This window comes from Salmo salar, chromosome ssa13, assembly GCF_905237065.1.
Source record: "Salmo salar chromosome ssa13, Ssal_v3.1, whole genome shotgun sequence".
Lineage (NCBI taxonomy): Eukaryota > Metazoa > Chordata > Actinopteri > Salmoniformes > Salmonidae > Salmo > Salmo salar.
In genome coordinates, this window is record NC_059454.1 from 45,462,958 (window position 1) to 45,486,059 (window position 23,102).

Below are 23,102 nucleotides of genomic sequence, written 5' to 3' on the forward strand. Positions count from 1 at the left end.
CATTTTCAAGACAAAGGAGATGATTGAGGACTACAGGAGAAGGAGGACCAAGTATGCCACCACGGTCATCGACGGGGCTGTGTGGAGTAGGTTGAAAGCTTCAGATCCTCAAAAGGATTTACAGCTGCACCATCAAGAGCATTAAGGTGGAAAAATTCAAAGATTATGTTATAATACCTTTATTGCATCAAATGGTTGTTTTATGCAGTGGAATAGAATATGCTTCTAACTATTGTGTGTGTTCTACTGAGGATGGGCCTCTGGGAGATGTTGGGTTATATTTTCTTAAAATAGTTGTGGTGCATAGCTTATGAATACATTAATGTTAAACATAACAGGTTTGTGCTGTGCTGACATAGTCAAATCTTATTATATGGTGCTCAATCTAATGAGAGGGCTACTAGGGTGTAGGCTTTGTAGACTCGTGACACACACACATACAATGCCTGATTGTGGAGCCGCTCAAGGACAGGTGTATGTGAGGAACTGGTAGATTGGAAAATAACTGTAGCATAATAAAAAGACTGTCCTTGGGTTTGCTGACTTTTGGGTGAAAAACACTAAGGTAAGCTGTAAGACAACTACGCCTGGCAACAGTGATGCGCCAAGAGGCTGGGACCAGCCTGTGCGCCTGCGATAGGCTGAGCAAGTCTAAACCACGCTCTGAGCGGGAACTATCTCTGTCAGAGTATTAAAGAAGAACTTTGTGTTTGAACAGTTAGTTCTCTGTTTGCCCTGCGAGGTGTTACAGTGAACCCGTATATACGAAGGTTGCATTTACCATTTATCGCTTGACTAATTATATTGAATAAAAAAAGCTGAGAATATATTCAGTGACTTAGTGTTCAATTCTGTCCTGATACCAGATTTGATTGACGCAACCTAACAGAGATAACACTGACAGAGGAGATTTGTGTCGTCTTTTGGGTGATAAAACCTAAAGAGTATTCCAGAGCATGAGTTAATGTTTCTGTTCTATATCGTACCAGGGAGAAATGGTTCCAGTTTGGAGTCAGAGGACCAGACACTGGTCTATATACAATGAAAACTGCTGACACAGCAGATACTGTCTGCTATGTATTATAGGCATCTTTCATACAGATCTTAACCTTGTGACCCATTCCATATTTTGATTGATCGTCATGTAGGTTGAAAGTGGTGCATCTTGGCTATAAAAGACATGTACTTTTGTCTCGGGGCTCTCAACGAATCATCCGAGCGTGAATCGTCGACCAGTCATGACCAGCCACCATTATCGTAGAGCACTCAATCGATTCACTTTATGTGTGTGCGTTGTATTGACCTTTTCCCTTATTAATAAGTGAATAAAGATTTAGTTTAAGTATAACTGACTTGTGTGATAAGTTTGTTTCTCCTCATTTGATAGTGAAGAAATTAACCACCACAGCATCCTGACAGGTTGCATCACTGCCTGGTATGACAACTGCTCGGCCTCCAACCGCAAGGCACCACAGAGGGTAGTGCGTACGGCCCAGTACATCTCCGGGGCCAAGCTTCCTGCCAACCCGGACCTCTATACCAGGCGGTGTCAGAGGAAAGCCCTAAAATTGTCAAAGACTCCAGCCACCCTAGTCATAGACTGTTCTCTCTGCTACCGCACAGAAAGCGTAACCAGAGAGCCAAGTCTAGGTCCAAGAGGCTTCTAAACAGCTTCTACCCCCAAGCCATAAGACTCCTGAACAGATAATCAAATGGCTACCCAGACTATTTGCATTTCCACACCTAGAAAGCTAACCGGACGCTTTAACTTGAAATGAAAATGACAGACTAAATTAGAAACGTGTAATATCTGAAAATGTAGCTAGCTAGTCTCTTACCCGTATACATGGATGGACGCCACTCCCTCCGTCACAGATGCCATGGTTGCCCTTAGTTTGAAGATGTGTAAAATACCTGTCTCCGTAATTACAATAGTCTTCTGTATGTTCTCTTTCTGCATATTTGCAATCAAAAACGCCAGCATTTTCTCCATTAGCTATCATACTCTAATTCCACTGGGCATTCCACTGATTTCAAAACTCCATCATCCAGAAAGTGGAGACTGAGGTACTTATTGTTTGAGCCAATGCACAGAGACAATCTAGATACATTAATTATTCACGGGCTATAAAGATAAAAACACCAAGTAAAAAATAATTATATTTAAGGTACTGAACTAAATGTATAAAATAATCACACAATAGGAATGTGACTAAAATAGCTTTTTACCACCTCAGGAACATTGCCAAGGTGCATCAGTTTCTCTTTCTGGCTGAAACAGAGAGAGACTCTTCGATGCTGTTATTACAAGCAGGCTTGACTACTATAATGCTGTCTGGCCTACCCAAGAAAGCCATTGGTCAACTGCAAACCATACAGAATGCTGCAGCACAGGTGCTGACCAAGACCAGACAGAGAGCACACATTACACTGGTTTTATGGTCTCCGCACTGTCTGCCAGATTTTCTATTGTTTTTAAAGAAATCCTATACTGTGCACCCAATATATGTCAGACAAGATTTTAAGTTATGTACCCAGTAGGTCACTCAGGTCCTCTGGCATTGTCCTTTTAACTATCCCAAAGCCTAGGACCAAGAGGCATGGAGAGGCAGCCTCTGGAATAGCCTGCCAGAGAACTTGAGGGGGGCAAAACTGTGGACACATTTAAAAAAGAGATCTTAAAACATTTTTTGCTTTGCTTTCCTTGGGGTGCTTTTAAGTCATTCAGTTTGTCATTTTATTATTTTTTTTTATCGTATTTTTGTTGTGCAGTAAATATTGCAGCTTTAATTTTTGTATTTCCTGTGAACATTGTGTTACATTACATGTTGGAAATGTGCTGTATAAATACAGCATAATTTGATATAGCCTCGTTATTGTTATCTATTGTGTCACTAATTTTCTTACCTTTACACTGTTGGTAAAGGGCTCATAAGTAAGCATTCACGGTAAAGCCTACATCTGTTGTATTGACATGTGACAAACACACATTTATTTGATTTGTTGTACATGAATCCCCAGCTCATTTGGTCCAAAGTATTGATATAATAACTCACACTAAAATAGAAAAAGAGTTATGTTTTCGCCCATTCATTTGGCAGACCCTTTTCATGATAGAGGCTGCATCTGAAGGCTCTGGTCAAAAGTAGTGCGCATTATAGGGAATAGAGGGTGCTATTTTGAACACAGCCAAAGAGCGACTGATCAAAGTACATAACGGAAGGAAGAGGGTGGATTGGGAGCCCTGCCTACCTTTTCAGCCAGGTTCCTCCTCTCCCTGCGGTCACTGTCCTCCACATCCATGTTCTCTATCCCTGAGTCCACATCGACTTGGGATATGATGCTGGGCCACAGAGAGAGAGGGGGGAAAAAGCAACATTGTCAATGAATTCATCCCGGCATCAAATCACAGTAACAGGCTATCAACTGTACTCTACCAACACACACACAGTGGCGAAGAACAGTTAAATGCAGCGAGTGGGTGGCCGTCTTATCGCAACACTTGCCATCATTTTCTGTTAACCTCTAAAAGTCTAAACCATTGGGGGGGTATATATAATGCAAAGTATTCACACCCCTTGACTTCCACAAGAATCTGAAATATATTTTGATTTATAAAAAATAAAAAAATGTTAATACATGATTCCATGTGTTATTTCATAGTTTTGATGTATTCACAATTATTCTACAATGTAGAAAATAGTAAAAATAAAGAAAAACCCTTTAATGAGTAGGTGTTCTAAAACTTTTGACCGGTACTGTATTTTCCTAAGAATGTGAGAGTAGGGTGAATCCCTTGTAGGCTCTTGACTTGAGGTCCACCAGCACCAATGACGAACGCCCTAACCCAGGGATAATTAGCTAGATTGTCCAATCTTTACTGGTACTGAATATTTATACCCCCCTCCAAGGAGGCGGAGTCAACTCCTTGCACATCTAGACAGACAATACATCTGTTGTTCGTCAGTATTAAATGGCGGCGGAGAATATTGCTGCCGTTTCATGGGTTCTTAACCAACCGTGCTATTTTGTTATTTTTTCCACATTTTCTTAAACGTATTTTTTTTGTACATAATGTTGCTGCTACTGTCTCTGATGACCGAAAAGAGCTTGAATCAGATGAAGAATCTCTTTAATAATGAGTTGGACGAGAGCGATTTACTCCAGACACCCAGAGGCCCTCATCCCAGTCATTCGCTGGAGAAAGAGACGGAAAAGAAATCGCGGAAAGAGATCGGGGTGCGTTGTGAGGACCCGCTGATGAGTGGCTAATGTGCCCTTGCCATCTGTACTACTGGCCAACGCATAATCGCTGGAAAATAAATTGGACGAGCTTAATTCAAGTATATCCTACCATCGGGACAATACCGTAATATCTTGCGTTTCACCGAGTGGTGACTGAACAATGGCGTGATCAACATACAGCTGGCTTGTTACACACTGCATCGGCAGGATAGAACAGCAGCCTCTGGTAAGACAAAGGGTGGCGGTCTACGTATATTTGTAAACAGCTGGTGCACGATATCTAAGGAAGTGTCAAGGTTTTGATCACCTGAGGTAGAATATCTTATGATAAGCTGTAGACCACACTATCTACCTAGAGAGTATCTATATTTATTGTAGCCGTCTACATACCACCACAGACCGATGCTGGCACGAAGAATGCACTCAATGAGCTGTATACCGCCATAAGCAAACAGGAAAACACTCATCCAGGGCGGCGCTCCTAGTGGCCGGGGACTTTAATGCAGGGAAACTTAAATCCGTTTTACCAAATTTCGATCAGTATGTTAAATGTGCAACCAGAAGGGGAAAATATATATATATATATATATATATATTTTTTTTTTACTCTTGACCACCTTTACTCCACACACAGATGCATACAAAACTCTCCCTCTCCTTCCATTTGGCAACTCTGACCATAATTCTATCCTCCTGATTCCTGCTTACTAGCAAAAATTAAAGCAGGAAGCACCAGTGACTTGGTCTATACATTTTTTTTTTTTAAGTGGTCAGATGAAGCAGATGCTAAGCAACAGGACTGATTTGCTAGCACAGACTGGAATATGTTCCGGGATTCTTCCGATGAAATTGAGTACACCACATCAGTCACTGGATTCATCAATGATTACATCGTCCACACATTGACTCTCATTCCCCAACCAGAAGCCATGGATTACAGGCAAAATCCGCATTGAGCTAAAGGGTAGAGCTGCTGCTTTCAAGGAGTTGGACTCTGACCTGGAAGCTTAAGAAATCCCGCTATGTCCTCCGACGAATCAACAATCAGGCAAAGAATCAATACAGGACTAAGATCGAATCATACTACACCGGCTCCACCGCTCGTCGGATGTGACAGGGCTTGCTGCCTGGTGACACGAGCCTACCAGACGAGCCAAGTCACTTCCATGCTCGCTTCAAGACAAGTAACACTGAAAAATGCATGAGAGCACCAGCCGTTCCGGACGACTGTGTGATCACTCTCTCCGCAGCCGATGTGAGTAAGACCTTTAAACAGGTCAACATTCACAAGGCCGCAGGGCCAGATGGATTAACAGGACATGTACTCCGAGCATGCGCTGAACAACTGGAAAGTGTCTTCAATGACATTTTTCAACCTCGCCCTGTCCGAGTGTGTAATACCAACATGTTTCAAGCAGACCACCATAGCCCCTGTGCCCAAGAACACTAAGGAAACCTGCCTAAATGACTACCGACCTGTAACACTCACGTCTGTTGCCATGAAGTGCTTTGAAAAGCTGGCTATGGCTCAACACCATCATCCCTCAGGGGTACGTGTCCAGTCCCCTCCTGTACTCCCTGTTCACTCATGACTGCACAGCCAGCACGACTCCAACACCATCATTAAGTTTGCCCGATGACAACAGTGGTAGGCCTGATCACCGACAACGACGAGACAGCATATAGGCAGGTCGTCAGAGACCTGGCCGTGTGGTGCCAGGACAACAACCTCTCCCTCAACGTGATCAAGACTAAGGAGATGATTGTGGACTACAGGAAAAGGAGGACCGAGCACGCCTCCATTGTCATTGATGGGGCTGATGAAGAGCAGGTTGAGAGCTTCAAGTTACTTGGTGTCCACATCACCAACAAACTAACATAGTCCAAGGACACCAAGAGTCGTGAAGAGGGTACGACAAAACCCATTCCCCCTCAGGAGACTGAAAATATTTGGCATGGGTCCTCAGATCCTCAAAAGGTTCTATAGCTGCACCAGAGAGCATCCTGACTGGTTGCATCACTGCCTGGTATGGCAACTGCTCGGCCTCCGAGCGCAAAGCACTAGAGGGTAGTGCGTAAGGCCCAGTACATCACTGGGGACAAGCTTCCTGCCATCCAGGACCTCTGTACCAGGCGGTGTCAGAGGAAGGCCCTACCGCACGGCAAGCGGTACCGGAGCGCCAAGTCTAGGTCCGAGAGGCTTCTAAACAGTTTCTACAGACCACTTGCATTGCCCCCCCCCCACCCCACTTACGCCGCTGATACTGTTATTGTCCATGCATAAGTCACTTTAATAACTCTACCCACGTGTATACATTACCTGAATTACCTTGACTAACTGTTACCCCCTGTATTTAGCGTCACTATTGTTATTTTACTGCTGCTCTTTAATTATTTGTTACTTTATTTCTTATTATTTCAGGTATTTTTCTTTAAACTGCATTATTGGTTAAGGGCTTGTAAGTAAGAGGTTCACTAAGATCTACACCTGTTATATTCAGCACGTGACAAATACAATTTTATTTGGTTCCTCTCACTGGTATAGTCACGGCCCTGCCTCATGCTAGATCCATCGTGGGCATGGAAGTATGTGTGTTTGTGTAATAGGACAGTTCCTTCTCACTTCATATGACCTGACCTCGGGCCGAATTCCTCACTTCTTTTTAATCCACGGCTGTCCTACCTTCAGGAGACTAAAAGCAGACTGTTGCCTTCTGCCTCCCTCAAGAGTCATGGTATTTAACGTTCATGTTTGACAGAATGTAACATTTCTGCACTCCCTCGTCTCAGTCAGTAACTTTCCATACACCTAGTTCATAGCCACACTCCATTGACCCCAAAATATACATTCCTTATACATGTACAGTAATCAGTAAATTCTAGTCTGGTAATATGAATAAGTATATTTGAAGCTAGAATCCAACAGTATGTACTGACATGTAACTGATAGATGCACACGCACACGTTCATGTTTTTAAAATGTACAGTGTATTGGGAAGGTATTCTGACCCCTTCCCTTTTTCCACATTGTTACTGCCTTATTCTAAAATGGATTAAATAAATGTTTTTCTTCAATTTACACACAATGCCCCATAATGACAAAGCAAAAAAAACAGGTTTTTAGAAATGTTTGCAAATGTATTCAAATCAAAACAGAAATACCTAATTTACATAAGTATTCAGACCCTTTGCTATGAGACTCGAAATTGAGCTCAGGTGCATCCTGTTTCCATTGATCATCCTTGAGATGTTTCTACAACTTGATTGAAGTCCACCTGTGGTAAATTCAATTGATTGGACATTATTCGGAAAGGCACACACACCTGCCTATATAAAAAGGTCCCACAGTTGACAGTCCATGTCAGAGCATAAGCCATGAGGTCAAAGGAATTGTCCGTAGAGCTCTGAGACAGGATTGTCTGCAGCATTTAAGGTCCAAGAACACAGGGGCCTCCCTCATTCTTAAATGGAAGAAGCTTGGAACCACCAAGACACTTCCTAGAGCTGGCCGCCTGGGCAAACTGAGCAATTGGGGGAGAAGGGTCTTGGTCAGGGAGGTGACCAAGAACCCGATGGTCACTCCGACAGAGATCCAGAGTTCCTCTGTGGAGATGGGAGAACCTTCCAGAAGGACAATCATCTTTGCAGCACTCCACCAATCAGGTCTTTATGGTAGAGTGGCCAGATGAAAGCCACTCCTCAGTAAAAGGAACATGACAGCCAACTTGGAGTTTGCCAAAAGGCACCTAAAGACTCTTAGACCATGAGAAACAAGACTCTCTGGTCTGATGAAACCAAGATTGGGCTGAAAGCCAAACGTCACACCTGGAAGAAACCTGGCACCATCCCTACGGTGAAGCATGGTGGTGGCAGCATCATGCTATGGGGATGTTTTTTAGCGGCAGGGACTGGGCGACTAGTCAGGATCGAGGGAATGGTTAACTAGAGCAAAGTACAGAGATCCTTATTGAAAAGCGTTCTGGAGCAGGTTAGGACCTCAGACCGGGGCGAAGGTTCACCTTCCAACAGGACAACGACCCTAAGCACAGAACGCAGGAGTGGCTTCGGAACAAGTCTCTGAATGTCCTTGAGTGGCCCAGCCAGAGGCCAGACTTGAACCAAGTTTAACATCTCTGGAGACTTGAAAATAGCTGCGCAGCAACGCTACCCATTCAACCTGTCAGAGCATGAGAAGATCTGCAGAGAAGAATGGGAGAAACTCCACAAATACAGATGTGCAAAGCTTGTAGCATCATACCCAATAAGACTCGCTGCCGAAGGGTCTTCACAAAGCACTGAGTAAAGGGTCTGAATACGTGTGATATTTCAGTTTGTCCTTTTTAATAAATTTGCCACAATTTCTAAAAACCTGTTTTGACTTCATCATTAGGGGGCATTGTGTGTAGACTGAGGGTGGAAAAAAAAACAATTTAATACATTTTAGAATAAGGCTGTAACGTAACAAAATGTGAAAAAATTCATAGGGTCTGAATACTTTCCGAATACACTAAGAGTAAAGTATTTTGTCTATAATGTTTTCTTCCATTGTGTCGGACCACCGTAAGCTAGCTATCGCCATTTGCGTGCCATTCCGCTCATCTTACACACACAGTATGTAGCCATAGGACGTCATCAGAGCACGCAACAGAACAGTGCACTGTCTACACTCGGTTTGTTGTTTTATGAAATAGTTTTCAGTAAATGTTTCTCATCATAGCTAAAGTTTTATTTGCTACAGATTCCGTGATGCGGTTAGCCTTTACAGCCGGGACTGCAAGTTTGTGTTCCGGATCCCTGTTAAGTAGGAGTTTGCTGCTAGCCGTCATGAAAATGGAGCAGGCTAATGCTAGCAGTGCAAGCCCACCTGTGTTTTTATCCACGGCTGGGCACAAATGATTTAGGTGCAAGCCAATTTCCACACAATCGCAAGATGATCGTACAGGGATTTGTCTGCCATAAATGCACCACCTTAGGAAAGAGATCCTCCGGCTGCTCACTCGGCTGCGAGAAAAGCATAACCTTCTTTCTAAGTTCACCGACCTTGCTATAGCCCAGACAAACCGAATCTCAGTTATAGCAAAGCTGTCGATGATAAGGCAGCATTGATCTGTCCCAATCCAACAGATGTTCAGCTCAACTCAGATAAGATCCAATCCAGCTATCAAATAGCTTTGCCCCGCTTGAGACGGGCGTACCAGCCCCAGGAGACAGCACTGGGAGTATACCACTAGACAGCACCCGCCTAGTGGCACCCTCTCGAACAGCCACCACAGTTCAGCAGGTGACTCAAGACAGAAGGGTCTCGGGCCATCTTCCACCTTCCTGGGGTTTCCGAAGCCATACGCTGTTGCAGGTGCAAAGAGTCAGGCTAGCCTGGCTCAAACCCATAATCCCCCCTGCCTGAGGCAGTCCCATCCCGCTCCCCCTTCCTTCCCCATCAGATTCCATCACGACCACCATCATTGTGGGTAGCTCGATGGTGAGAGATTGTGGCCTGCCTACGGTCTGTGGAAGGAATAATTAAAAAAAATGAAACACCCTCATTTGCAGAGGGAAGAGAATAATTCTTGCAGGCCCCCTCGTGTTATTGAAAGGGTTCGGAACATTTTCCCAGCAACATCAAACTGTTTTAGAGACTGAAGGACAGGGTCTGGTAGTGCTCCAGTCCTCTCTGTCAAAATAAGCAACAGAGGAAAGCATATCAACTCCTGTAGAAATGGCACTATGGTTATTGTGAGTAAACTAATTTATGTTCCTCTAACTCCGCCTTCTAGTGAGTTTATACAACATCCTACCATTCTGATAGATAAGAGACTGGTTGTAACATTAATAACTGGGTTGTTAAGAATTTGGCCCACACCTCATTGAATACGGCACTTTTAAATGTTAGAGCAATCACTAATAAATCCATTCTTGTGAATGACCTCATTACTGAGTGCAAAGTTGATCGCATGTTTCTCACTGAAACATGGCTGTCAGACTGTAATGCCACTCTTATTGAAGCCTCCCCATCAGATTACAGCTTTTCACTCTTCTGTATCAGAAAAAAGGAAAAGCCTTTATTTTTTACTAATATACTCCGCTATAAGACCATCTCCTTTGGGTCTTTGACCATCATGCCATACTGTTTACATGTCAGCCACCAGCGCTGGCTCCATCCCTGTATAGGCCATCAAAGCAATGCCACACAACTGATTTGTGGTTGCAGGATTAGAAGATTGTTATATTTATGCACCAAATGGTTGTTTTATGAAATAGAGAAAGGTTCTTAGGACCCATTCTCTCCCTTTCTGAGAGGAGTCTTTTTCTTTGAGAGCAGTCTTTTGAAGCATGGGCTGGCAACTGTTAAAGAGATGATGGTTTCCACTCTAGCTCCCTGCAGATAGTCTGGGCGTATGGTCAAGGGAAATGTTTTTTTTTTCTAGAGACAGCTTGAGCTGACAATGGCTTGGTGATAAAAACCTAAAGTTGGCATCCATTGACAAGATGTGGTTTGTGTGACCCGAGAGAGAGATAGCCTGGAAGAGTTTAGAACAATGCCTCATTGTCTCATCTTCCTGGCATCTGGGAAACTAAGCCGGGTTGGGGGTAAAACACCATCCTGTGTAGATAACCAAGGTGGCTTAAGAGAGTTGGAACTAAGTCTGACTAAGCATTTTTAGGTCCTATACAACATCTGTTTTTTTCATAATCAGTTAGGCTCTCGGCCCAACAGTCTTGACTGTTGGGTTGACGGTTTCATTATTGCAATAATTAATCGATATAAGATAAAGATGATTGTTTGAAGAAATGACAAAGTCTCTCTTCACTTGAATATAATATTCCACCACATTTCTCTGAACTATTGTCCTTGAGAACTAGGATAAAATAATTCTGTTGGGCAATTTTAATATTCATGTTGACAAAGAGATTGACTCCAAGGCCATTGAGTTTATGAATCTTTTGAGCTCTATGGACTTTATCCAACATGTTACTGGGCCCAACCCTAACTTCAGCCATACTCTGGACCTGGTTATTACCAAGGAACTTTCTATTGACATATCCTGTATTGTTGATGTTAGTTTATCTGATCACCACGCTGTATTTACTACATTGTTGCCCATAGCCCAAGGTAATACTGAACAAATGATATAGAAACGCTACCTTACCTCTGAAGTACCTAAAGATTTTTTTTAGTTTTAAATTTTTTTGGTGTATGAATAATACACCATCACCTGTTCTGCCTTCCTCGTGATGATTTAGTTGATAACTTCAATAACAAATTAAGGGCAACCATTGACGCTATAGCTCCAGTAAGGTTGATAAAGGACACATCCAAACAGTGAGCCCTGTATAGGACACCAAAGCACTGCCTCACTTAACTGATTTCTCAGAACTATTGCCCATTGTCCTTGAGAACTATGATCAAATCAAATTAGTGAGGAAACAAAATCAACTAAAAAAGAATTGCAGAAAGGCAGAACGTCAAAGTTGCAGGTCCATTACGATATTCTGAGCAAGGCAACTTGGCATATATAAGGCAATTAGAAATGCCAGATGGGCACATTTTTCTAACTTGATCATTAATAAATCTGAATCATTTGAGAGCACTATTCAACCATAGATGGCCTGAAATCCTACCCCCACAAACCTATGTGAACTTTACTCCACATCTAAATGTGATGAGTTTGCTGCATATTTCAGAGATAAGATAAAACATTAGGCTGGGTACCAGTCAAACAAGACCTGATGAGAAGTTTGATGTCATGTGACCTAGCCTACCACGCAAAGACACTATGGAGTTACTTTCCCTGTTTGAAACATGCTCAGGAAAGTGATATCACAACTTAAGCCTTCTACCCTATCACCACCACCTTCAGAACAGCTTTAAATTGCATATCTGAAGAATTACAAGCTATTGTTAATCACTCCCTGCTCACAGGCACTTTCCCCACTGCACTAAACTGCTATGGTGAAACCCCTTCTGAAAAAAAGTAAATTGATTATTCAGCTCTTAGCAAGTGTCGGCCAATCTCCAACCTTCCATTCTTAAGATAACCAATTTCCCCATAATTTTTCAAACAGCCAAATGTATTATTTTTTTTAAATATCCAAATCTGTTTTTTGTGCCCACCACAGCACAGAGAGCCTTCGTTAAAGTTGTAAATGACCTTAGAGCCAACAGATGCCAAACAGCTGTCTGTCCTTGTACTCTTGGAGTTAAGTGCTGCATTCAACACTGTTGACCATGATGTCCTTCTGGACAGACTGGAGAGGTGGGTTGACTTCTCCAGTCCAGTTCTAAATTGGTTTAGGACCTATTTAACCGGTCAAGAGTTTTTCCACCCTTGGTGTACATAACTCAGAAAATACATATCACATGGCGTTCCACATGGTTCGGTACGGTTCATTGGCAGCATTAGCAGAAAGCACGGCATTGAGTTTCACTGTTACGCAAATTATACACAACTTTGCATTTGTGTCAGAGGATTTTAGCTCCACAAATAAGACTATTAATGATTTAAATACTTGAATGGCACACAACTTCCTCCAGCTAAATCAAGACAAGACCAAGGTACTTATTATTGGAGCCAAAGGACAGAGAAAGAATCGTCACACAGGAATGTGAACAAAATAGCCTTTTAACACCTGAGGAACATTGCCAAAGTGCGGCCGTTTCTATCTTAGGCTGAAAGACTCATCCATGCTTTTATTACAAGCAGACTTGACTACTGTAATGCTCTTCTGTCTGGTCTACTGAAGAAAGCCATTGGTCAACTGCAAAACATACAGAATGCTGCAACACGGATAATAACTTTGACCCGACCGCACACATTACACCGTTTTTAAAGTCTCTGCACTGGCTGCCTGTGAGTTTTTTTTTATATTTTGTTTTTAAAGCAATCCACGATTGTACACCCCAATAGATGTGTACTTATTAGGGATCGCGATTAGCAGCTACTCTTCCTGGGATGCAAACACATTAAGTAACTTACATTACATATAAAACAAAGTCTAACAAAACAGCCCCCCCAATGTTAAACATTTCTCTCAGCCAAGCAGTCATTTGTGTAAGTGCTGTGCTTGCTGAATGTCCTCTACAAACGTGCTGAAAGTCTTGTCAATTTGTTTACTCCAAAAATAGTATCGTATCTGGTGAAACTATTTCTTCCGGAAGTTTACTAAGGGTGGTAACAGGCTGATTGGTCGGCTATTTGAGCCAGTAGAGGGGGCTTTACTATTCTTGGGTAGCGGAAAGACTTTAGCTTCCCTCCAGGCCTGAGGGCACACGCTCTCTAGTAGGCTTAAATTGAAGATATGGCAAATAGGAGCGGCAATACCGTTCACCATTATCCTCAGTAATTTTCCATCCAGATTGTCAGACCCCAGTGGCTTGTCATTGTTGATAGACAATAATAGTTTCACCTCTTCCACACTCACTTTACAGAATTCAAAAGTACAATGCTCGTCTTTCCTAATTTGGTCAGATTAACAGTACCAGTCAAATTGACACACCTACTCTTTATATCCTACATTGTAGAATAATAGTGAAGACATCACAACTATGAAATAACACATACGAAATCATGTATTAAGCAACAACAACAAAAAAGTGTTACATCAAAATATATATTTTATATTCTTCAAAGCAGCCACCCTTCGCCATTGCAGCTTTGCACACTCTTGGCATTCTCTCAAGCAGCTTCACCTGGAATGCTTTTCCAAAAGTCTTGAAGGAGTTCCCACATATGCTGAGCACTTGTTGGCTGCTTTTCCTTCAATCTACGGTCCATCTCATCTCAATTGGGTTGAGGTTGAGTGATTGTGGAGGCCAGGTCATCTGATGCAGCACTCCATCACTCTCCTTCTTGGTCAAATAGCCCTTACACAGGCTGGAGGTGTGTTGGGTCATTGTCCTGTTTAAAAACAAAACGATAGTGGGACTAAGTGCAAACCAGATGGAATGGCGTATCGCTGCGGAATGCTGTGGTAGCCATGCTGGTTAAGTGTGCCTTGAATTCTAAAATCAGACAGTGTCACCAGCAAAGCTCCCCCACACCATCACACCTCCTCCATGATGGGAACCACACATGCAGAGATCATCCGTTCACCTACTCTGCATCTCAAAGACATGGCGGTTAGAATCAAAAATCTCAAATTTGGACTCAGACCAAATTACAGATTTCTATCGGTTTAATGTGCAGTGCTCCTCTTTCTTAGCCCAAGCAAGTCTCTTATTATTGGTGTCCTTTAGTAGTGGTTTCTTTGCAGCAATTTGACCATGAAGGCCTGATTCACCAGCCTCCTCTGAACAGTTGATGTAGAGATGTGTCTGTTACTGTGAAGCATTTATTTGGGCTGGAATTTCTGAGGCTGGTAACTAATGAACTTATCCTCTGCAGCAGAGGTAACTCTGGGTCTTCCTTTCCTGTGGCGGTCCTCATGAGAGCCAGTTTCATCATAGCGCTTGATGGTTTTTGCGACTGCACTTGAAGAAACTTTCAAAGTTGTTGATATGTTCCGTATTGACTGACCTTCATGTCTTAAAGTAATGGACTATCGTTTCTCGTAGCTTATTTGACCTGTTCTTGGTATTTTACCAAATAGGGCTATCTTCTGCATACAACCGCTACCTTGACACAAATGCATTAAGGAAAGAAGTTGCACAAAATGTACTTTTAACAAGGCACACCTGTTAATTGAAATGCATTCCTCATGAAGCTGGTTGAGAGAATGCCAAGAGTGCGCAAAGCTGTTATCAAGGCAAAGGGTGACTACGTTGAAGAATCTCAAATATATTTTGATTTGATGAACACTTTTTTGGTTACTACATGATTCCATATATGTGTTATTTCATAGTTGATGTCTTCACTATTATTCTACAATGTAGAACATAGTAAAAATAAAGAAAAGCCCTGGAATGAGTAGGCTTGTCCTCTACTTGGATGTGTAGTGTCAGCATGTGTTCCTGGCATGTCATTCCTAAGTTTGCTAATGAAGAAAATATATAATTAAAGTAGTTGGCAATATCCGTGGGTTGTGTGATGAATGAGCAATCTGATTCAATGAATGGAGCAAAGTTTGTGTTTTTTCCCCAAAATGCCATTTAAAAAGGTGCTCGCTCCAAAGCTTGTTGCTATCATTCTTTAAAGGATTTATTTTTGTTTCATAGTATAGTCATTTATATTTATTTTAGACACATGATTTCTCAATTTGCAATACGTTTGCCAATGGGTTGTGCTGCCAGACTTATTTGCCATATATTTTGCTTCATTCCTCTCAACCATACAATTGTTAAATTCCTCATTAATCCAAGGGGTTTTAACAGTCATTTTCTTAATGGGTGCATGGTTAATCAATTTCATAAAATGTGTCAAGCGCAGCATCTGGTTGTTCCTCATTACACACCACAGACCAGTAATATGTTTTACATTATCAACATAAGATTCACTACAAAACATGTCAGACATGCTTTTGAGTTATGTACCCAGTTTGTCCCTCAGATCCTCTGACATTGGCATTTTAACTATATTTAATGGAGATCTTAAAACCCCTTTTTAGCTTTTGAAAAGCTTGTCTTTTCCTGATGGCAGCCCAGGATGACTGAATGAATAAATTCAGTCATCCTGGGCTCGTCTAAGGTTGTTGTTTTGTTATTGGCATGCATACGTCAAGTGCAGTCTGAATGCAGGAGTCGAACGTCTCCACCTTTGCATCGATGCTCTCCACACCTCATATGGCAGACCAGTCAGTACTGGAAATACATCATGCAAAGGCCTCCTTTCTGTTCTGGGTTACCAGATGTCCTTTTTTCCTCTGCACCTCGCTGATTAAAGTCTCCACACAGGATGAGACCCATTTGGGGATAGGACATCCTGATCACATCAACAGTGTTGATGAGATAATCCAGTGTTCTGCTATAGTGTTTTCTTACTTGCCCATGGTGGATTGCAGAGTACTCCCACTACCAGAGTTGAAACTGAGCTGGGGAGTCATTTAGGACAGACAGCTGACAGTCTTGTATGAAAAGAGATTCATCTGGGATATTTTCGTGGGCCCACGTTTCAGTGACACATCAAATGTCTGCATTTTCTGATGGAAAAAGCAGTTCAAATTCATCCACTGTTAATCAATGATCTTGAATAACAAACAAGCACAGTGTCAATCTCTGGGGCATTTCTGGACGTATTTGTGACATCACATAATTCAGTTAGAACTCTGTATTCACGTGAGAGATTGTGTTTTTGATGTATTTTAGGTCTGTTACATTCTATTGTCAGTATTTTCCCGTCTGCCCTTACCAGCTGTAATCCCTCTCACCCGGCTTCTTGCGCGCATTATCCCGAAGATGCGGTGCCAGTGTAGGTGCATGTTTTTTGTATATCCATAGAAAATGTGATTATTGAGAATTCAACAACGTTTGTACAATTCATTGGTATCAAAGCCATGAAGTATGCAGTGTGACTAAAAAAAAAACATTTCAAACATTAGAGGTGGATGTTGATCCCTCACACTTTCTGTATGATTGGCAATAGCATGATATCTTTTTGAGTCTCTATATTGCTTCCACATCCTACCTAATCCACTCAGAACAGAACGGCATGGCAGTAAAGGGGATAAGGGTCGGTTTTGAAAAGACCGATCCGAGTTGCTCACCTCTTTTCACAGGAGGCAGTGTCGATGTCCATGCTCTGAGATCTGGACAGACTCTGGGTCTCCAGGCTGTTGGAGGGAGAGCTGGAGAGGGAGCTCACACCCTCGCTGCTCTGACTGCAGTACGCCACACCTGAGACAGGAAGAAAAAAACAAATAAGCAAGGGCAACAGAATGAGAACATTATTTTTCATTTTTTTCAAATGGCACCCAATTCCCTGTATAATATAGGCCGTGGTCAAAAGTAGCACACCACAGTGCATTCAGACCCTTCACTCAGTCCTTTGTTGAAGCACCTTTGACAGGGATTACAGCCTCGAGTCTTCTTGGGTGTGACCCTACAACCTTAGCACACCTGTATTTGGGGAGTTTCTCCCATTCTTCTCTGCAGATCCTCTCAAGCTCTGTCAGGTTGGATGGGGAGTGTCGCTTCACAGCTATTTTCAGGTCTCTCCAGAGGTGTTCGATCGGGTTCAAGTCAGGGGTCTGGCTGGGCCACTCAAGGACATTCAGAGACTTGTCCTGAAGCCACTCCAGTGTTGTCTTGGCTGTGTGCTTAGGGTCACTGTCCTGTTGAAAGGTGAACTTTTGCCCCAGTCGGAGGTCCTGAGAGCTCTGGAGCAGGTTTATGATCAAGGATATCGCTGTACTTTGCGCTGTTCATCTTTCCCTCGATCCTGACTAGTCTCCCAGTCGCTGGAATGGTATGACAATCTGGATACTGCCCAAGCCTAGCCTACGGTCAAGTTAACAGGTTGTTAGCTAGTTAGGTAACATGACTGAACAACGTTTGTTATCAAACCGGGATTATTATTTTTTTTTTTAAAGGTCAACGACTTGTTTTGTGAAATTATATAAAATGGGTACAAATAACAATAGAAAGAAAAAAGCTCTCCAGTAATGAGTAATTTTTTTTATGTTTAAGCTAGAGACAAGCTGTTTTTGCTGTAAAGCTGCAAGCATGCCTTTGCTCCATTTCCCTAGTTACAAAGTCTACTCAGACTGGTTATAACAGGCGATGAAATTATACAATGTATCAACTTCGCTTGCTCTGCTCCAATGTAACAAATGTACAAATCTAACAATAGAAGGCTCATCAGGGTCTGCATACCTGCCCGCCAGTATGGCTAAATTGTATTATAAAAACTGATGAAGAAATATATGCGCAGGAAGAGCAGACGGAGAGAAGCAGGTGAGTGAAGCTGGGTAGTGGATGCAGCTGGTTGATTACAGCTGCCACATGTGATATGCGCATGAAATTGAAGTGGATATTATTGGACCGGCACATTCAAGAGACTCGTGGCTGTTGCTTCAATTCAACTGAATTTATGAACAAAACTGACTAGGGCAGTTTTGTAGGGCAGAAAAAAAAGAAAACAAAATGGATAGTATCATATGAAACGGTACAACGGTGTTCTAAAATGTTGGTATTAAAAGTATCATGTTGTTTTGGTACCGTGATTTTACTGTGGTACCAGTATAACACTAGTGGAAAGTACACATTTGTATATAAGCATGTTCACTCAATACAACACGGCTAAGAAGAAGTGAAGTATTTTGTCCTAAGTGGTGATTTTTACTAGCCAGTGACATCTGTGAACTTGACCTATTTTCCTAATTATGGCTGACAACAAAAACACAGGCATTATCTGCATGTAGAAAGCTGAAACATCCATATAGGGCAAATAAAGGAATTTTATTGAAGTTTAGCCTCATGTGTGCTGTCCATTTCATTCACTATTTAGCATACACCAATGCCTTTATACCAAGAAATAGCAGTCTGACAAAACTTGTTTGGCTTCCAATGTAGGAGATTGTGTGAAAGCTAGCTAAATAATGCACTATAGAAATTCAGCCAAAAGACTGAAGCTTTGCTGAATGTTTTGATCAATTGTAGACGTCTTTAAAAGGGATAGCGCTGTCCTGGTAATGAGGCCCTTTTTCTACTTCCCAGAGTCAGATGAACTCATGGATAACATCTTTATGTCTCTGAGTGCAGTTTGAAGGAACTTGTGTGGGAACAACTAGATAGTTAGCAATGGCTCATGAAACGACGTCCAACTTCCTTCAAGCTAAACGCAGAGACAAACAAATGGTATCCATGGGTGCATGACAAGTGTTTCTGGGGTTATCCCTAAGATCTGGAAAACGGCACAAGTCCTCCCTCTACACAAAGGCGGCGATCCTTCCGACTTGAATAACTACTGTCCAATTTACAAGCAATCTTGCCATGCCAAAATGTTTGAGTGCCTGGCCAACTCTCAGCTTAGAACTATAACTCATACAATTCTTACCGCTTCAGCGGCTACACTTGTCTTGGATGTGCTATATTGTTTAGACCATAAAGAACATTGTGCTGCCTTATTTATTGACCTGTTGAAGGAGTTTGATACAGTTGGCCTTACTTATCTGAAATGGGCCTAGATCAGGCATCTTGCAATTGGTTCAAGAACTAACGGACAGTTTCCTCAATATTATGAAAGGTGTGCCGCTGGGGTCGATTTTGGGCCCTGTTCTCTTCACTATTTATATAAATAATATTGGTCTCTGTTAAAACCTGTAACATTCATCTCTACGCGGCTGATAGTTATTTACTCCTGTGCCTCCTCAGTACAGCATGCCATTCATTACCTTTAACATAGACTCAATTCAATCCCGAGGACATACGCATTTGCACATTAAAAGGTGACCAAATTGAGCAATATCCCCATTATTAATACTTGGGTATTCTGATTTACGATAAGCTCTTCTAAAACACACTGAAAAACAGGAGGGGGGGGGGGCAGAATTAAGATAAATCCTATTTCAATAAATGAAACCAGCCTCACTTTGAAAAGTAGAAGGAAGATTGTTCAAGCAACACCTCCCCCCAGCACTTCATTATGGTGATATAATCTACATGCATGCGGCAGCCTCCGTTTAAGACTCAATCTATTACTCAGCATTGCGTTTTATCACTGGGGACAATTTTCATACACATCACTGCATTTTATCTAGTTCTATTGGCTTGGAGTCTCTGACTAACAGAATGGCCCAGCATTGGATACTTTTTGGTATATAATGCAGTTCTTTTCAGACCCGCTCTCTGGACTGGCTGGTTCTAGCGGTACCACGGATCTCCACTGAGCTGGGGGGGGAAATGCTTTTAGTTTTCATGCCACCAGCTCGTGGAATAGCCTTCAGGCCACCTTAAAGCTGAACTTGCTGGTCTCCATTGGACAGTTTAGATACATTTTGAGGGATGTAATAGTTGTTGAGTCATATTTTGTATTTATTGCATTGATGTTGAATTGTGTGTTCACAGAGCTCCCTTGAGAATGAGACCCTGGTCTCAATGGTGACCCCTCTTCTAAATAAAAGTTCAATAATTTAAAAAAAAAACATTGGACTCTGGGTAAGTAGAAAAAAGGCATAATTGCCCAAATCTCACACTATCCCGTTAAACATACTCTGTCTAAGATGTGCTCATACCAGAGGCGCCCATAGGAGAGGTGGCGGGGGTGACACTCTGGACATTGAGTCCCAGTGTGTGTGAGGCAGCTGGTGGAAAGGGCTGGGGTGTGGCCCCTGAGGTCTCAGGAAGGGGCCCAGGGGGGGTCTCTCTCTGTGGGGATGTCAGGGGAGTGCTGGGCTGGGATGTTTGTCCTCCTGCCAGTCTGGCCAGTCTCCTCCTGCGGATCTGCAATGAACAGAAGAAAGTTAGTTAGACTGAATAATCGTTAACTATCTACCGGTATAACAGACCAGATATGAGCTACACGCACACTGATTTAATCATTATGGTTTCAAAAAAAATCCCATATAGATATTTAGTATACATAAAACATGTGGATTAAAATCATGGGTAACGTTACAGTATTAATACTAACGAATAGCTAGCTAGATAGGGAATTGTAATATTGACGTTTTTAGATCGTACATAACTAGCTAGCCAGCTAGATTGAAATGAATACGGTTTATGCTAACTTATCTTAACTAACGTTACCATTACAGCAAACAAGAACGTTGGCTAGCGAGCAGCTAACTGGCTATGACACCGGCTAGCAGGTAAAACGGTCATATAAATCTAGCCACCACTGATATTGACGATAACATTTATTTTGGTATCGTTGGTCTACAACAACTGTTGGAAGAATAAAATGGCATCTAGTTAGTTACAGAACTAGTTAGATACCTAATCGGCACGCAGCTGAACTGGCTTGATTGGGTTGCACATGGTGGCCTTCTGTGTTTGTTACTGTTAGTTAATATATTAGCTAGCTAGATTAGGTGGGCTAACTAGCTAAATATCCAGTATTACGATGGTATGTCCCATTAATAGACGTCAAGGTATCCAAACCCTTATTATTATCGAAAAGTCTCGTGTCATACGAAGATGCGTGTCGTTAGCTAACAATTACATCTGCGGCTCCTTAATGCGTAACGTTACAAACTCAGCTAGTTAGCCAAGCTAATATCAGCTAGTTAGCTAACGTTAGGCTTTGAAAAGATAACGACATGGACTTGCACAGATAATCACGACCACAAGCAGTAACTTTAGTTGACACATATTGTATCAAACTAATTGTAGTTTTACCAACATTTAGACGTTACCTTACCTCGTCGGCACTCAACTCCATCGTTTTTCCTTTACTTTCAGCTAGCTTTAGCTTACCTATTGTGCCAGCAAACTAGCTAGCTTTCTGTTTAAGATACACAAATGTGCATAGTCTAACTCGTATAACAAAAAGCAGTTTGTATTGATTGTCATAAAGTTAAAGGGGGGGAAAGAGTTTCCTACAAAATGTGTGTTATCTATTCAAATTCTACGAAGAATGAAACAAACATAAAAGTATTATTAATCAAAACACGAAGGTGGCCATTTTTATCAGGTGTCACATGACTGGGGACTCAACACAGAGGAAGAGGCAAAGCAAGAGGGTGTACTCCGCCCAAAAGAAGTCCACTAAAATAAGACCACGAAGTGAGGAATCAATGAGTGTCAAATTTGATCAACACATTTGTTTACTTCACATTTTCTACGTGAGGCTTATTTGATCGAATAGAAGTTTCATAATGTTTAGGTTGTTATGAATGCACTGATATAAGTGAACGCACGTGGCATTTCGGCAACATAAAAAAACGATTTCGTATCGGAGTTGTGCCTGTTCTTCACTGTGAGAATCTCCCCGCTCATTGGCAAGAACGGTCCCACCTGATCTCGCCTCCTCCCGCTTGCCTTCTATCTTTGAGGACATGTTTTTTATTGTTAGAGTGGTTACTCGACTATCTTGTCAATATAATAAATAATCTTTGGTCACACTGAATAATCACTGTCACACTGAATTGTGAAAACTGTGTAATTATGGGGGTTGAATTATATTTTGCAAATTGTATTTGGGCGACTGGTAGCCTAGAGGTTAGAGAGGCGGGTCAGCAATTCAGGTCGCCGGTTCGAATCCCTAAGGAGCTTCAGTTCACCTCTAAAATTTCTCCATGTGTGCCTTTGCTTCAACCTCTGTGTAAGGCCTATGCATTTTTTTCCGGAGGGGATGGGACAAAGCACAACACAAGTTTCCATTTGTGTTACATTGGAAAATAAAGTAATCTTCCTCTAATCTTGACATCCTGCCCTGTTTTGGGATTCAAATAAAGTGGGATAGAGGCAGGTAGGGATACAGGCTATGCGTGCCCCTCATGCTCTACAAACTGTGCGTGCCCCTCATGATCTACAAACTAATATACTATATAATTACTGGTAATTAACGCAGGCCTTGTATTGCCAAATCTAAGATGACTGCAGATGTGAATGAGCTGTTAGCTAACTGGTGCAACTCATCACTTTTCACTTCAAAAATGTATGTTTTTGTTGAATATTGTCCCTGTCCAAATAAACTAAATAAATGACTGCTGCTAATACAACAACCAGTCCTGGCAGTCCACTTTCACTACCATATTCTCATCCATCCTGGTCATGGTCAGTGGTTTGAGACAAAAGTGATAGCCCAGACCAGTCTGCTACAGGTAGCACTGATCACCTGCAGGAAGAACATTTTCAGAGAATGCATACACTCAAATGTCAAACGACTCAAATGTCTACACTCAAACATAAACCCTGTTTATACCTGGTGCTGACATGGGTCTTTTTTCCTGATCTTGTCTACATTCTGATTGGGCCCACATTCTCAGAAATGCGTCTACACACTGTGACGGCCCTGAATGTTTCTGAACCGTCTCAGTGCTTC

The 23,102-nt window shown here is 42.1% G+C and overlaps 1 protein-coding gene across 7 annotated transcripts in view; it reads right to left on the reverse strand.

Annotated features, from left to right (window-relative positions):
• The window catches only part of LOC100380420 (ubiquitination factor E4B, UFD2 homolog (S. cerevisiae)), a 93,670-nt gene extending 71,885 nt beyond the window's left edge, over positions 1-21,785 (reverse strand). For 4 of the 7 annotated variants that reach the window (XM_014135593.2, XM_014135591.2, XM_014135590.2 and 1 more), the window contains exons 1-4: positions 21,477-21,785; positions 20,350-20,557; positions 16,882-17,011; positions 3,253-3,343 (exon numbers count right to left, since the gene is read on the reverse strand). In XM_014135593.2, the coding sequence (XP_013991068.1) occupies positions 3,253-3,343; positions 16,882-17,011; positions 20,350-20,557; positions 21,477-21,497 (450 nt within the window). In that variant the 5' untranslated portion in view covers positions 21,498-21,785. Of the gene's footprint in view, positions 1-3,252; positions 3,344-13,933; positions 13,953-16,881; positions 17,012-20,349; positions 20,558-21,052; positions 21,073-21,476 lie in introns of those variants that run through there. The other 3 variants (XM_014135592.2, NM_001173704.1, XM_045692216.1) reach the window with 3 other exon arrangements.
• Positions 21,786-23,102: the final 1,317 nt, after the last annotated feature.